At 42.0% G+C, this 17,164-nt stretch overlaps 1 protein-coding gene across 6 annotated transcripts in view; it reads left to right on the forward strand.

Annotated features, from left to right (window-relative positions):
- Positions 1-17,164, forward strand: part of LOC137384473 (C-Jun-amino-terminal kinase-interacting protein 4-like) — a 321,098-nt gene that overhangs the window by 238,776 nt on the left and 65,158 nt on the right. For all 6 annotated transcript variants that reach the window (XM_068058602.1, XM_068058604.1, XM_068058603.1 and 3 more), the window contains 5 exons: positions 1,124-1,181; positions 10,152-10,304; positions 10,601-10,655; positions 11,133-11,263; positions 11,374-11,430. In XM_068058602.1, coding sequence (XP_067914703.1) covers positions 1,124-1,181; positions 10,152-10,304; positions 10,601-10,655; positions 11,133-11,263; positions 11,374-11,430 — 454 coding nt within the window. The remainder of the gene's footprint in view (positions 1-1,123; positions 1,182-10,151; positions 10,305-10,600; positions 10,656-11,132; positions 11,264-11,373; positions 11,431-17,164) is intronic.

Below are 17,164 nucleotides of genomic sequence, written 5' to 3' on the forward strand. Positions count from 1 at the left end.
CTTTCCTGGTCACTGTTGATGACATTTGATACCAGCAAATCAGTGTGCAACCTCGGGTGGTGGGCATGCAGTAGGAAGGCATTATTCTTTGCACAAGGACAAAAGATCTTCTACTTGGGTGACACTGGTAGAAACTGTAACACAGCTAAAACGTAGTCACAAGTCAAGTTGCACTTAGCTGAAGTCCTCTGGCCTCGTATGAGTAAATGCTGGTGATGGTGCTACATTTTTCAACCTTGCTGAAATGTAATCTATTTCGTAGCAGTGGGCAAGTATGCGGTTTGTGTCTGCCTCTGATTTTGATATTACCAGGGTGGGAGTTGAGGTGATGAAGGAAGATCACCAATGTTAAGTGCCCAGTTCTGCACTTCAATTGGGCAGATTTGTGCTTGTGACCATGCCCGGCCAAGGAAGTAGAGTCAATGTGTAGTGTAATACAATTTTAAGTTGCAGCAAACCTCATCATATTGAATTAAAATGCTACGCCTTGGGAATCACTTCTGTAGTGAAAGGGAGGGATGCAGTTTGCGCAGGAGTATTTAAAAAAAAAAGGAACCATTTAGGAAATAGAGAATAAAACCTCTCTATTGACTAATGGGTTTACAGTTTAGTTGATTTGAGCCTGACTTGAAACTTTCTCCTGTCCCAAAGCTGGTCTTTTCCAGCCATGCTGTGAGGTGATAGGGCCAGCTGAGACTTGTGAATTGATCACATCTCATCAACTCAGCATCGACTACATTTGGCTAATTCTGCTCCTTCCATCTGTTGCTTCCTTGTCCTGTCCTTGTTTTATGTGCCACCTGCTATAGCATCCATTGCACATTTTGCTAATTTTCCATTGTCCTCTCATCCTAAGATAGACAAACCATCTGCAATAGTTGCTTTGGCCCTATTGACTGGGATAGTCTTTGTAATGGCAGGATTGCTTTTTGAATTCCAGTCTTTTTGAACAGCTAGCTCTTATTGTGTGCAGAGAGACTTTTTGTGAAGAGTTATTAGTAATATTATTCAGTACTCGCCTGATGTACTTGATGAGGTAGTAATTTATGATGGGAAATAGACTGTGTTGATGCTGGTTTTGCAGCCTGGAGTTTATAACCTTCTACATTTAATTTATTACCAGGTATGGGTCGTGAAGTTGAGAATCTTATTCAGGAAAACACACAGCTGCTGGAGACCAAGTAAGTCTCTGTTGAATGCTCATGCTTACTATTTCAGGTGAATTTGTCCAGTGCAGCTGTCTGCTAAGAAGCAGTTGTTTAGGTTTCAAACATGCTGTCGGCATTGTATTGTTCTGTACAGGTGTATCTGACTTCGAGAATTGATATTTTTGAAGTATTTGTAAATTTTTCAATTCCTAAGCTCTGGTGGGTTTGAAAACACAGATTGCTGTGTCCATGACTTGCATATTTGCAAAAGATTGAAGCACACTTAAAGATAAGAGTCAGGCTTCACTGACCGTTCAATCACTTTATTCAATGAATAGCTGAGATGTGCAGATCAGGAAAGTTCGAGGTCCATCCTGGCTTGTGCTGAGTTAGCTAATCTCTGCTATGTTGCTTTTAGAGGTGCTACAGTTGGCCTCTGCACTCACCATTAAACGTTCAGACATTAATGGCAGTTTTGGCAAGATACCAATGGACAACTGATACCTATGGGTCTGTATTCCAAGAACAAATTCAGCAAGGGGGCTAGGAGGAAAAAACAAGAAGGATTAAATGGGCTTAAGGTCATGAGTAATTCTTTCAATTATGGCCTTGGTCATCTGCCCCAAAGAAACAGCTTTTTATTATGCAAAGAAAACTAAACAGATCCCAACATCTATAGATTATTATATTACATTGGCAGCCAATTGTTGGTCATTTTTCATTGCATCCAGAATTGGTTCAGGCAAATGGATCATGAGTGCTCCCAGGTAAATTGGTAAACATCCATAGCAATGTCCGAGGCAGCATGTACCTGTGCAGGTAGACACCCTTTCTGTTACAGTAGACATGCAGGTGCATTGGGTACATTAAATAGAACCAATTACATTGGGAAGTCAGCAGTGAGGTAGAAAAGTCTCTTCGCTCTACTGCTGTAGGAATGTCGGGGGATAGATGTTTCATGACGTTAGATCCGACTGAGTTCTGCTTATGCTCTGTTATTTCTAACTAAGGGAAATTACAGCTCCTATAAAATTTGAAGTCTGGTCACATGACTGACATGGCAGGAAGTAATTCATGTCACCTTAATGCTCCTAATCATCTTAAATCCACACTTGAGTCGTAGTTTATTTGATAAATAAATGTTAATGCCAATGCACTGTTTTAGATTGGTGTTAACACTAAAGCAATAGCTGTAATCCCTGAGAGATGCTGATTTGTGTAATCTGAGAATGCCAGCTGTCAGCCATTGTGAAATTGTCAAACTGTGAGAAAGGCCGCGCTACCTTCCTTGAGTCTGGAATGGGGCTAGTAAACAGCAACGTAGAAACCAAAACCCAGCTTAGAATAGAATGGCATTCTGTGGCAAGTTATTTCACATCTGTAATACAAACTCTGTCAGTACATGAAGAAAAATACAGTGCACCTTTAACCAGGCATGATGCACTCTGTGGCATAGCAGATCAGGCAACAAAAATATTTTAACACTTATTACACATAATCCAAAGTTGTAAATTTTTGGCATGTTATGAATAAATAGATGTAATTAAATTAAAAATTAAAAATCTAACACAATAGATGGAAGCAAAGTTCAAAACTAAACTTGTAATTACTCAAATTTATTGCTGTTTGTGTCTATGTTCTTACAGCTGGCCAGGGAAAGGGTTGCCACGTATGTTTGCAATACTTATAAGGGTAGACAATTCTATGAAAAGGAGAAAGAAAATATATAAAGCAGTGGTGTGCAAGCAATCATAATATTCATTCATGTTGGACAACAAATAAAGTATTCTTGAGATACTATGCTTACAGTATAGCCATTATATGATTTCCCTGGGATCCCTTCATAGGCCCCCAGTTTGATAGTCTTTGAAGGTGGCAGGACATATTGAGAGGTTATTTCGCAAAGCATATGGGATCTTGAGTTTCATAAATAGAGGTAGTGAGTACAAAAGAAGGGAAGTTATGCTGAACCTGTATAAATCTCTGATTAGACCACAACTAGAATATTTTGTTAAGTCCTGGTTACCACACTTTAGGAAGGATGTGAGGGTTCTTGAGAGGGTGCAGAGGCGATTTATCAGAATGGTTCCAGGGATGAGGGATTTTAGCTTTGAGATTAGGTTGGACAACGTAGGAACATAGGAGCAGGAGTAGGCCATTCAGCCCCTCAAGCCTGCTCCGCCATTCAGTATGATCATGGCTGGTCATCCACTTCAATGCCTTTTTCCCACACTATCCTCATATCCGCTTATGTCATTTGTATTTAGAAATCTGTCACTCTCTGCTTTAAACATACTCGATGACTGAGTTTCCACAGCCCTCTGGGGTAGAGATTTCCAAAGATTCACAACCCTCTGAGTCAAGAAATATTTCCTCATCTCAGTCCTAAGTGGCTTTCCCCTTATTTTGAAATTGTGTCCACTGGTTCTAGACTCCCCAACCAGGAGAAACATCTTACCTGTATCTACCCTGTCTATCCCTTTAAGTATTTTGTAGATTTCAGTGAGATCACCTTTCATTCTTCAAACTCTAGAGAATAGAGGCCCAGTTTCCACAATCTCTTTTCATAGGACAGTCCCATAGGCCATCCCAGGAACAAGTCTGGTGAACCTTCGTTGCACTCCCTCTATGGCAATAATATCCTCCCTAAGGTAAGGGGACCAAAACTGCACACATTACTCCAGGTGCAGTCTAACCAAGGTTCTATACAATTGAAGCAAAACTTCACTACTTCTGTACTCAAATTTTGTTGCGATAAAGGCTAACATACCATTTTCCTCAATTGCTTGTTGCACCTGCATGTTAGATCTCAGTGACTTCTTGACACGGACACCCAGGTCCCTTTGTACATCTATACTTCCTAATCCCTTACCATTTAAGAGGTACTCTGCCCATCTGTTCCTCCTATCAAAGTGAATAACCTCATTTTATCTGCCACATTCGTACCCACTCACTAAGTCATTCCAAATCCCCTTGAAGAGGCTTTGCATCTTCCTCACAACACACCTTCCCATCTAGTTTTGTGTCATCCACGAACTTGGAAATACTACATTTGGTCCCCACATCTGAATCATTGATATATATTGTGAACAGCTGGGGCCCAAGCACTGATCCCTGCAGTACCCCATTAGTCTGCCAATGCGAGAATGACCCGTTTATTCCTACTCTGTTTTGTGCCTGTTAACCAATACTTAATCCATGCCAGTATATTACCTCCTATCCCATGTGCTTTAATTTTGCTAACCATCCTCCTGCGGGGGACTTTATCAAAAACCTTTTGAAAATCCAAGTATACCGTGTACACCCTTTATCAATTTTGTTAGTAACATCCTCAAAAAACTCCCAACAGATTTGTCAAACATGATTTCCAAGTCATAAATCCATGTTGATTTTGCCCAATCAGATAATTATTGTTCAAGTGTCCATTTATCACATCCTTTAGAATAGATTCTAGCATTTTCCCAACGACTTATGTAAGGCTAACAGGTCCGTAATTCCCTGTTTTCTCTCTCCCTCCCTTCTTAAATAGTAGGGTGACATTTGCGACCTTCCAATCTGCAGGAACCGCTCCAGAATCTGTAGAATTTTGGAAGATGATCATCAATGCATGCACTATCTCCATAGCTTTCAACACTCTGGGATGTAAAATATCAGGTCCTGGGGACTTATCAACCTTCAGCCCCATTAATTTCTCCAATACAACCTTCTTACTCATACTAATTTCCTTCAATTCCTCATTCTCCCTAATCCCTTGGATCTCTAATTCTGGGAGATTTCTTGTATCTTTCTCAGTGAAGACAGACACAAAGTAATCATTTAACTTCTCTGCCATTTCTTTATTCCCCATTATAAATTCTCCTGACTCTGCCTGTAATGGACCCATATTTGTCTGAGCCAAACGTTTCCTTTTTACATACCTATAGAAGCTTTTACAGTCCGTTTTTATATTTTTTGCTAGCTTACCTTCATATTCTAGTCTCCCTTTCTTGATCAGTTTGTTCGTCCTCCTTTGCTGTATTCTAAAATCCTCCCAATCCTCAGGTTTACTACTATTTCTGGTAACTTTACAGTCTTTTCCTTTTAATCTTATACAATCCTGAACTTCCTTTGTTATCCGCGGTTTACTGCCTTTACTTTTGAGGTTTTTGTGCCTTGAAGCAATGTATAGTTGCTGTAAACTATGTAATATTTCTTTGAAGACTATCCATTGACTATGCGCTGTCATACCTTTTAATGTATTTTCCCAATCCACCTCAGCCAATTTGCTCCTCGTACCTTCATAATTTCCTTTATTCAAATTTAACACCCTGGCTTCAGATTGAACTACCTCACTTTCAAACATAATGTAAAATTCTATTATTATGGTTACTCATCCCTAAAGATTCTTCTACAACAAGATTATTAATTAGCCCTTTCTCATTACATAATACTAGATCTAAAATAGCCTGTTCTCAAGTAGGTTCCACAACAAACTGCTCTAGAAAACCATCCCTAATATATTCCAGAAACTCCCCCACAGCATTAGTGCTCATTAGGTTTACCCAGTTTATATGCAGATTGAAATCACTCATGATTACTGTATTACCCATGCCACATGCTTCTCTAATCTCCTGATTTATGCCATGCCCCACACTTCCACTACTGTTTGGCCGCCTATCAACAACTCCTACCAATGTTTGCTGCTCCTTGCTGTTTCTTGGCTCCACCCAAACAGATTCCACATTTTGTTCTTCCGATCTGAGATCCTCCCTTACTAATGTACTGATCCCATCCCTTATTGTCAGTGCAACACCATCTCCTTTTCCTTTTTGCCTGTCCTTCCTAAATGTCAAATATCCTTGAATATTCCGTTCCCAGTCTTGTCTTGGTCACCCTGTAGCCACGTTTCTGTTATGGCAATTAGATCATATCCATTTACCTCTATTTGGGCCTTTATTATCAAAAAGGAGGAGGTGTTGGGTGTCTTGCAAAGCATTAAGGTAGATAAGTCCCCAGGGCCTGATTGGATCTACCCTAGAATACTGAGGGAGGCAAGGGAGGAAATTGCTGGGGCCTTGACAGAAATCTTTGCATCCTCATTGGCTACAGGTGAGGTCCCAGAGGACTGGAGAATAGCCAATGTTGTTCCTTTGTTTAAGAAGGGTGGCAAGGATAATCCAGGAAATTAGACAGGTGAGCCTTACGTCAGTGGTAGGGAAACTATTAGAGAGGATTCTTCGGGACAGAATTTACTCCCATTTTGAAACAAATGAACTGATTAGCGAGAGACAACATGGTTTTGTGAAGGGGAGGTCATGTCTTACTAATTTGATTGAGTTTTTTGAGGAAGTGACGAAGATGATTCATGAAGGAAGGGCAGTGGATGTTATCTATATGGACTTTAGTAAAGCCTTTGACAAGGTCCCGCATGGCAGACTGGTGCAAAAGGTGAAGTCACACGGGATCAGAGGTGAGCTGGCAAGATGGATACAGAACTGGCTCGGTCATAGAAGACAGAGGGTATCAGTGGATGGGTGTTTTTCTGAATGGAGGGATGTAACTAGTGGTGTTCCGCAGGGATCAGTGCTGGGACCTTTGCTGTTTGTAGTATATATAAATGATTTGGAGGAAAATGTAGATGGTCTGATTAGTAAGTTTGCGGACGACACAAAGGTTGGTGGAGTTGCGGATAATGATGAGGATTGTCAGAGGATACAGCAGGATATAGATCGGTTGGAGACTTGGGCGGAGAAATGGCAGATGGAGTTTAATCCGGAAAAATGTGAGGTAATGCATTTTGGAAGGTCTAATGCAGGTGAGAGGTATACAGTAAATGGCAGAACCCTTAGGAGTATTGACAGGCAGAGAGATCTGGGCGTACAGGTCCACAGGTCACTGAAAGTGGCAACGCAGGTGGATAAGGTAGTCAAAAAGGCATACGGCATGCTTGCCTTCATCGGTCGGGGCATAGAGTATAAAAATTGGCAAGTCATGTTGCAGCTGTACAGAACCTTAGTTAGGCCACACTTAGAATATTGCGTGCAATTCTGGTCGCCACACTACCAGAAGGACGTGGAGGCTTTGGAGAGGGTACAGAGGAGGTTTACCAGGATGTTGCCTGGTCTGGAGGGCATTAGCTATGAGGAGAGGTTGGAAAAACTCAGATTGTTTTCACTGCAACGACGGAGGTGGAGGGGCGACATGATAGAGGTTTACAAAGTTATGAGCGGCATGGACAGAGTGGATAGTCAGAAGCTTTTTCCCAGGGTGGGACATAGGTTTAAGGTGCGAGGGGCAAAGTTTAGAGGGGATGTGCGAGGCAAGTTTTTTTACACAGAGGGTGGTGAGTGCCTGGAACTTGCTGCCAGGGGAGGTGGTGGAAGCAGATACGATAGCGACGTTTAAGAGACATCTTGACAAATATATGAATAGGAAGGGAATAGAGGGATATGGGCCCCGGAAGTGCAGAAGGTGTTAGTTTCGGCAGGCATCAAGATCGGCGCAGGCTTGGAGGGCCGAATGGCTTGTTCCTGTGCTGTACTGTTCTTTGTTCTTATGCTCACTAGCATGTGGCACTGGGAGTAATCCTGAGATTACTGCTTTGGAGGGCCTGTTTTTTGATTTCCTTCCTAACTCCCTAAAATCTGCTTTCAAGACCTCATCCCTCTTCCTACCCATGTCATTGGTACCAATGTGGACCATTCGCTGTTCACCCTCCCCCAGAAGAATGTCCTGCAGCCGCTCCATGACATCCTTGACCGTGGCAGCAGGGAGGCAACACACTATCCTGGAGTCACGTTTACTGCCGCAGAAACGCCTGTCTGATCTCCTGACTATCGCATCCCTATCAGTATTGCTGTTCCACTCTTCTTCCTTCCCTCCTGTGCAGCTGAACCACCTGTGGTGCCACTTACTTTGCTCTGGCTGCACTCCCCCGAGGAACCATCGCTATCACCAGTATCCAAAATTGAAAACCGAATAGCAAGCAAGATAGACTCAGGGGACTCCTTCACTGCCTGCCTGGTTCTCTTAGACTGCTTGGTGGTCACCCATTCCCTCTCTGCCTGCATGCTGCTAACCTGCAGCATGACCACCTCGCTGAGTCTATCCCCATAGTCCTCTGCCTCACGGATGCACAACAATGACCCCAGCTGCCGCTTGAGTTCCAAAATCCAGAGCTCAAGCTTCTGCAGCCAGGGACACTTGCTGCAGATATATTCGTCTAGGTCACGTGGTGCGTCCATGACTTCCCACATACTGCAGGAAGTACATTCCACTTGACCGAGCTGACCTGCCATAACGTAACTTTAAAAACGTTTATTACAATGAGAAGTAAAATAATTTACCAGTTACTCATCAGTCAACATCTTCCCCTGTACTGAAGAGAGAGGCAACTACTGGAGGATGAAAAAAAGGTAAAAGAAAGGAACCCCTCCCCAAACTCCCACTTTACATTCTGTGCATTCAAATTTATTTTCTTCTTAATTTATAGTTCCCCTCCTTACCAAACCCTCTCAATTACCAAACTCCCTTCTTCATACTCTGTGCCCTCCAGGAACACAGTGCAGAGAAGCAGCACTGAATCCCATGAATTTATACTCTAAAAACAATGCTGCGTCAGCTCTGCTGGAGCTCTGCTAAAGCTCAGAAACCAGTTTAAGCTAGCTACCTAATTAACTGGGTACAGCTACTCTGAGTGTTCGTATACCCCTGTTTAAAACTGCAAAAAACCTAACTTAACTCTTAACTGAAACAGGAATTTCATATAATTGCTAGATGTAAACAAAACAAAAATTTGTCTTTAGAGATTAACCCTTAAAATTCACCCACTTGCCAAACTCCCTTCACACTCAGTGCAGACAAGCAGCGCTGAGAGTCCCCTGAATTTATACTCTGAAAACAATCTGGGGTTGAGAAGCTGGGTTTGTTCTCCTTGGAGCAAAGGAGATTGAGGGGAGATCTTATAGATGTGTACAAGATTATGACAGATGTCACTAAGGTTGACCAAGAAAAGCTGTTCCCATTAGCTGATGCTGCCAGGACTAGGGGACACAGATTTAAAGTTTTGGGAAAGCAATACGGGGGGGGGGGGGTGTGAGGAAGAACTTATATCAACGCAGTGAGTGGTAATGACCTGGAACTTGCTGCCCACAAGGGTGGTGCAAGCGGAGACGATGATTGATTTCAAAAGGAAATTGGATGGGCATTTGATAGAAATAAACTTGCAGGGGATAGAGTGGGGGAATGGAACTGACTGGATTGTTCTATAGAGAGCCAGCAGGGACTTGATGGGCTGAATGGCCTCCTTCTGTGCTGTAATGACTCGAGTCTCATGGTGTGGTGTTAAACAGTGTAAGTGTAACTTACTAACAGAATCCTGGGAGCCCTATAAATGTAGATTAATTTTAGTTGCTTTGGGAAGGGGGCTATTTTAATAAAACTCCTGTGTATCTGTACAGGGCTTTTATTCAAATATTTATAGCATGAAATTGCATGAAGGGAGCCTGAATCAGGTCAGAAATTAAATTGACTCCACTGCGTAAAATTGGAGTTTGAGGAATTGACGGTAATAAAAAGCGGCGACACTCAGCGGGCCACTTTTCTTTTTTGCTTTGACCATATCCTTTCTTGGAATGTGGTGCATGGAGATCTGGGAGGGTGGGGGAGAAAATAATTAAAGCTAGCCTTTGAGAGATGTATACCATGTAGATGCTCTTTCTGATTCCCATTTGTTGCCTTCCCTGTGACTGCCCATGATATTGGGATCTTTCCAAGTGGGGAATTGTGGCTGTGCCTCTGCTGTATTCTGGTGCATTTTATGTATAGTACACTCAGGTTTCTTTTCTCTGGGGGTGGGGAGTGGTGCAATGATTTCTCTCTCCCAGCTAGTAATATCGACTGTCTATATTTGCGATCCTTCCTCTTTATCCTTAGTATCAATAACTGGCTCTATTCACAACTTTTTGTTTTAACTTGAACCTGACAAGTTGGCCTTTACCGTTACTTGTTGCTGCTTCTGTTTAGAAATGCCCTGAATGTGGTGAAGAATGACCTGATAGCCCAGGTCGATGAGCTGACGTGTGAAAAGGATGTGCTGCAAGGAGAGCTGGAGTCAGTCAGACAAGCCAAGCTGAAGCTGGAGGAGAAGAACAGAGACTTGGAGGAAGAGCTGAGGAAGTGAGAATTGACTTATTGTCTCCACCACCCCCATTACATTTGAACAGAAGACCACAGTTGTGCTGATGTGTGTGACGTTGTGTGGTGGCACTTCATAAACCACTGCCAAAGTGCAAATTGTTATTACTGGACCATACACAGCACATTTTCCCAGTCATTTTAACAACCTCAGAAAATGTCTTTGAGCATTTGTTTTATTATCTGTCTTATGCACTTAAATTTCACAATGTCCTTGAGGCGTTAGTAAACAAATGACTTTCTGATCCGTTTATTTAAAATTGCAATATGTTTTTCAGGGTACGCCTAGAGGCTGAAGAAGCAAAGAGCAGAGCTAAGGAGGATTCTGATGAGGTATAGTGTGCTACCTCTTTCTTTACCGCTCCTAAAATTTTGTGTGCATTTTCCATTTTCAAATTTCCTCCCCTTGTTCCGCAAACTAGTTTGAAGCCGATAGGCAGCTTGCTGCCATTTCTCCATCAACGTTTCTTGTCAAACTGAGGCCTGATTCTGGTTGGCAAGCCCCAAAATAGCCTTTTCCTAATTTTCCCATTCCTTCATTCTATTGAGATTTACTGAATTGAATTCATTGCACATCAGTTCTGTAACTGTTATACTTTGTATGTACACCAGAGAGGCTAGTGCACTGGGGAGATTAGCCGGCAACATTGGGTGCTGGCACAGGGGATCTGGGATCCTCCTTGACAAATGGGGAAATTTGTACCATATTCTGTGCCATCCTTGCGGGTACAAATTGATTTGTGTCTGATAAAGCAGCACAGAACTGGTGAAAAGCAATTTGCCATGTTTGACTTTTTTTTAAAAAAACAGAGTGATGTTCCTACTGCTCAGAGAAAGCGCTTTACTCGTGTGGAGATGGCCCGTGTTCTCATGGAACGTAACCAGTATAAGGAGCGACTGATGGAGCTGCAGGAAGCTGTGCGATGGACAGAGATGATCCGGTATGCACTCTTCCCTGATTTGAAAAGTCGTCTCCAATTTTTTTTGTTTCTTTCTAAACTGGCTTGGCTAGAATTTGAAAACCCTTTGTTTATCTATCTTCTGTGTTTAGTGCCTCAAGAGAAAACCCATCCATTCAGGAAAAAAAGAAATCTACCATCTGGCAGTTGTAAGTAACAATTCCAAAGTCTAACTGTACTGGTCACACAGCTGGGTGTTTGGGATGAGTTGTCAAGTCTGACCTAGAGTGGGAAGAGATGCAAATGGGACATATTAAATGTTTAATAATGCCAAGTGTGAAGTGGACAAACACTCTTAACTTGTCTCCAGTAGACATTGTTTCCTGTTGTGTGCATGGTTGTCTACTGAAGTTTGCTCATGTGCCCCATCTGTGTTCAGTTGGAGCACATGGTGATCCCAAGTTTACCTGGGTGGACAAATGCCACTGATGACATTTCTTCCCATGTCACATTTTCTAATTATGTGGGAATTACATGCACACACAAAGATCAGAATTCTGCTGTGTAATCCTGCATGGCATCCTTGGTCTGATTATTTTTTTTTTCCAGACAAAATGCTTCAGCACAAAGTTCCTGTACACCTCTTAAAAAGGGGTTCCATATTTCCTGCACGTATCACATTAATATCAGCTGAGTTTACATTCAGATCTGCTCATTAATAGGGCAGAGTTTGATTTTTACATGAGCAAGGGTGGCATCGAAGAGGTATCTGTTTTTACACATTTGGCCTACATCGAACTCCTAATGCACCTTCTGTTGGCCCTCCAGCTTCAAGTGCCTGCCTGTCTGCTGTCCTTGATTGGGTGGTGAAAGAGCTTTCTGGCCACTAATTCAGGGAAAAGCACTGCTGGTTGACTGTTCCCCACACAGTGCGGGGTCAGGACCCCCATTTGACCCCGCATCAGGTTCCTGACCCAAAACCCAAAGTCATTCCCTTTGTTTATGGTTAACCCTGTATTTAAACACCAAGATCTGTGGAAGTCGGGCTGCGTGGATCTGTGACTTGCCTCTTGGTCCTCAGTACAATTTCCCAATCTTGCTATCCTTCCAATAAACCACCAGGGTCAAATTAACAAGTAATTTGTTGCAACATTTGTCTTTAGCTGTTCCCTAACCCCTGAATGGTGCCTAACAACCTATCAACCATGTGGGGAAAATTGATCCATTTGTTCCCAGCTCAACACCAACCAGATAATGTCCCTGTGATTGAATTTGTTTATGACACCACAAAAATTGGTGGAGGCAACAGACGCCATTTGGCCAGTTGAAATGGTTCTTCCACAGACATCCATGACCCCTCCACCTCCACTTAGAATGTCTCACGTCCTCCTGAACAATTTGAGAATTTATTTTGCCACGACTGCCCGATCAAGAGTTTGATCCTTGAGCTGGCACCTGTGCTTTGCTATTTTTAATGCAATCGATCTGTCAGAAATACTGAATGTAACTTAATTATTAATGACTTATTTTCATTTTCTTTTCATGTTTCCTTTTGGTATTCACCTTCAGACTGTGGGTATTTTTTTTAAATGTTTGTTGCTTTGGTTTCTTCTTTGACTCTAACTGTAACCTGCATTTAGTAGCTGTGTGTTACTGATATGTTCGGGTTGTGTCAAAGCATCTCTAATCCATGGGAAGCAGAGGCTGGGTTTGTCTGGGGTCTGCTAGCTGGTTCATGGTAATAGTACAGACATTTTAAAAAAAACAAGTTGTTTTCTGTTTTTCAAACTTCCTTAGCTCATTTTTCAAAAGCATGTTTTTTTTTCCCAATGTGAATGTGTGTGGAAGAACCAGGTGTGTGTAGGAGTGGCTTTCAGAGGCTGTGCTGTCAAACACTGGAACATTGGGCCACATTTTATATTTATTGCCATAGAAAGGTTTTTTTTTTTCTGTAGCAGCAATTAATGGAAATTTTGCAATGGATTTCTATCTATAGATCTTTAAGGCTATTTCATAAAACTCTGGGATAGCAGAAATGTAGTGGGGAACATCAGCAATCAAGTTCAAGTGACTGCTCAAGATTAACAACTTCACCTGTTGTACTTGTGTTTTTGCAGTGGCTGTAGCAAATCTAACCTTAAGGTACAATTAAAGGGCTGTTCAGTTGAAATCCCACCGCAGCAGTGTGAGAATTTGTGTTCCGTTCCACAAAACTTGGAAAGAAAATGCTTGTATCAATAAACTTACGAACTAAGGCAGGGGTAGGCCACTCAACCCTTCGAGTCTGCTCCACCATTCAATAAGTTCATGGCTGAACTGATTACTCCACATTTCCACCTACCTCCGATAACCTTCCACCCCCTTGCTTATCAAGAATCTATCGACCTCTGCCTTAAAAATATTCAATAACTCTGTTTGCACCGTCTTTTGAGGAAGTGAATTCCAAAGACTCACGATCCTCTGAGAGAAAAAATTTCTCCTCATCTCTGTCTTAAATGGGCGACCCCTTATTTTTAAACAGTGACCCCTAGTTTTCCCACAAGAGGAAACATCCTTTCCACATCCACCCTGTCAAGACCCCTCAGGAACCTATGTTTCAATCAAGTCGCCTCTTGCACTGGAATTTAGAAGAGGATACAAGCCTAGCCTGTCCAGTATTTCCTCGTAGGATAGCCCACCCATTCCAGGTATTAGCCTAGTAAACCTTCTCTGTACTGCCTCCAACGCATTTACATCCTTCCTTAAATAAGGAGACCAGTACTGTACACAGTACTCCAGATGTGGTCTCACCAATGCCCTGTATAGCTGAAGCATAACCTTCCTACTTTTGTATTCAATTCCCTTTGCGATGAACAATAACATTCTATTAGCTTTCCTAATGCGAATCATGCACTTAGGACACCAAGATCCCCCTGCATCTCAGAGCTCTGCAATCTCCCACCATTTAGATCATATGCTTTTTTTATTCTTCCTGCCAAAGTGGACAATTTCACACGTTCACACATTATACTCCATTTGCCAGATCTTTGCCCACTCATTTAACCTATCTATAATCCCTTTGTAGCCTCCTTATGTCCTCTTCACAAGTTACTTTCCTACCTATCTTTGTGTCGTCAGCAAATTCAGCAACCATACCTTTGGTCCCTTCATCTAAGTCATTTATATAAATTGTAAAAAGTTGAGGCCCCAGTACAGATCCCTGTGGCACACCACTCGTTACAAGTTGCCAACCAGAAAATTACCCATTTATGCCTACTCTCTATTTCCTGTTAGCCAGCCAATCTTCTCACCATGCCAATATGTTATCCCCCACACCATGAGCTTTTATTTTCTGCAATAGCCTTTTGATGTGGCACCTTATCAAATGCCGTCTGGAAATCTAAGTACAATACATCCATCAGTTTCCCTTTATCCACAGCACATGTAACTCCCTCAAAGAACTCCAATAAATTGGTTAAAATGATTTCCCTTTCACAAAACCATGTTGACTGACTTACCTTAAATTTTTCTAAATGCCCTGCTATAACATCTTTAATAATAGTTTCAAACATTTTCCCTTCGACAGATGTTAAGCTAAACGGTCTGTAGGTTCCTGCTTTCTGTCTCAGACATACGAATTAGGAGCAGGAGTCGACCACTCGAGCCTGCTCCACCATTCAATAAGTTCATGGCTGAACTTATTACTCCACATTTCCACCTACCCCCGATATCTTTCCACCCCCTTGCTTGTCTCCCTCCCTTTTTGAATAAAGGAGTTACATTCACTATTTTCCAATCTTACGGAACCTTCCCTGAATCTAAGGAATTTTGGAAAATTGAAACTAACCCATCAACTATCTCACTAGCCCCTTCTTTTAAGACCCAAGGATGAAGTCCATCAAGACCCGGGTACTTCTCAGCCCGCAGCTCCAACAATTTGTTCAGTACCACTTCCCTGGTGATTGTAATTTTCTGGAGTTCCTCCCTCCCTTCTATTTCCTGACTTACAGCTAATACTGGGATCTTACTTGTATCCTCAATAGTGAAGACCGATGCAAAATATCTGTTCAATTCATCTGCCATCTCCTGATTATCCATTATTAGTTCCCAGATTCACTTTCTATAAGACCAACGTTCACTTTGTTAACTCTTTTCTTTTTAAAATATCTATAGAAACTCTTACTATCTGTCTTTATATTTCTAACTAGCTTTCTCTAGTACTCTAATTTTACCTTCCTTCTCAATCTTTTAGTCATTCTTTGCTGTTTTTTATATCCTGTCTAATCTTCTGACCTGCCTCCCATCTTGGTGCAATTATAGGCTTTTTCTTTAAGTTCAATACTATCTTTAACTGCTTTAGGTAATAACAGATGGCGGGTCCCACCCTTCGAATTTTTCTTTCTCGTTGAAATGTATCTAGCTGTGTATTCTGAAATATCCCCTAAAATGTCTGCCACTGTATCTCTATTAACCTATGCCTTAATCTGACTTGCCAGTTCACTTTATCTAGCTCTGCTTTCATGCTCTTATGATTGCCCTTATTTAAGTTTAAAATACTAGTCTTGGACCCACTCTTCTCTCCCTCAAATTTAGTGTAAAATTCAATCATCATATGATCGCTGTTACCTCGGGGCGCCTTAACTATGAGGTCATTAATTAATACTATCTCGTGATCATGAAGCTGTCTGACTGTAGTAGAAGCCCAACCGGTTCACTGCCATCCTTACCTGGTCTGGGCCTTTATGTGACTCCAGTCCTACAATAACCTGGTTGATTCTTAACTGACCTCTGAAGAGGCTCACAAACCACTCCGTCATATCAAACCACTAGCGGTTCAGGAGGGCAGCCCACTATCACCACCTCTGGCAACTAGAGATGGGCAATAAATGCTGGCCTTGTCAGCAACACCCACATAGTGAGAATTTTAGAATAAACTCAATAAAATGCTAATATATAATATAAACTCAGTAAAATGCTATCTGTCACCTCTCCAGTGGAGTAAGTGTTAAATGTATTTGGACTGTTGAGGATGTCTGAGGTGAATGAACCAATATTTTACTGACTTGCAAGCCAGCTATGCTGGGGGCTGCCTCCCAAGTGGCATTGAATTGAAGCCATGTTGCTAAGCTGCTCCTGTGCACCATCTAGTGGTCATCTTGATAGAATCAAGGGTGAATCCCTGGCTCAGGAGAAAATAAACTGCACCTGCAGAACCACAGCCCAAAAAACTGACTGCCTTCCTTAATTTTTTGTGTATTCCACATATGCATAATCTTTCCAATTTGGGGGGAAAAAGTACTTAAAAATTAGAGTATTTGCTAAACCAGCTTAACCACACTTCCTCTGCATGCTGAGGTATATTGTCAGACTTGCTGGTGAGCCTTTGACCCAGATTTTCTGATTCTTCCCTTGGCAACCAGTAAATTTCCCTTCATTCACTTTAATGGGTGGAAAATTGCAGGCTGGTGTGCCCATCTGTGTGGAACCCAGCTACTTTGTCTTTGCAACTGCGTTACCTGGTTCCAGGAACGTTCCTCAGGATAGATAGGAATAGATAGAGCTTAACAGGTTGAGAGATAATCTAATCGAGGGTCTTTATGTTGATGAAGGGATTCAATAGGATAAATTAAGGAGAAGCTATTTCCTTCAGTGGGGGAATCCAGAACAAGAGGGTGTAATCTTCAAGTTAGAGCTAAGCAGTTCAGGAGTAACATCCGGGAGCACTTCTTCACAGTTTTATTTATATATTCTTTCATGGGTTGTCGGCGTTGCAGACAAAGCCAGCATTTGTTACCTATCCCTAATTGGCCTTGCAAAGGTGGTGGTGAGTTGCCTTCTTGATGCGCAGCAGTCTATCTGGTGTAGGTATACGCACAGTGCTGTTAGGGAGTTCCAGGTTAAGGGATATGGAGCCAAGGCAGGTAAGATACAGATCTACCATGATCTCATTGAATGATGGAGTAG

This window comes from Heterodontus francisci, chromosome 26 (assembly GCF_036365525.1).
Source record: "Heterodontus francisci isolate sHetFra1 chromosome 26, sHetFra1.hap1, whole genome shotgun sequence".
Classification (NCBI taxonomy): domain Eukaryota; kingdom Metazoa; phylum Chordata; class Chondrichthyes; order Heterodontiformes; family Heterodontidae; genus Heterodontus; species Heterodontus francisci.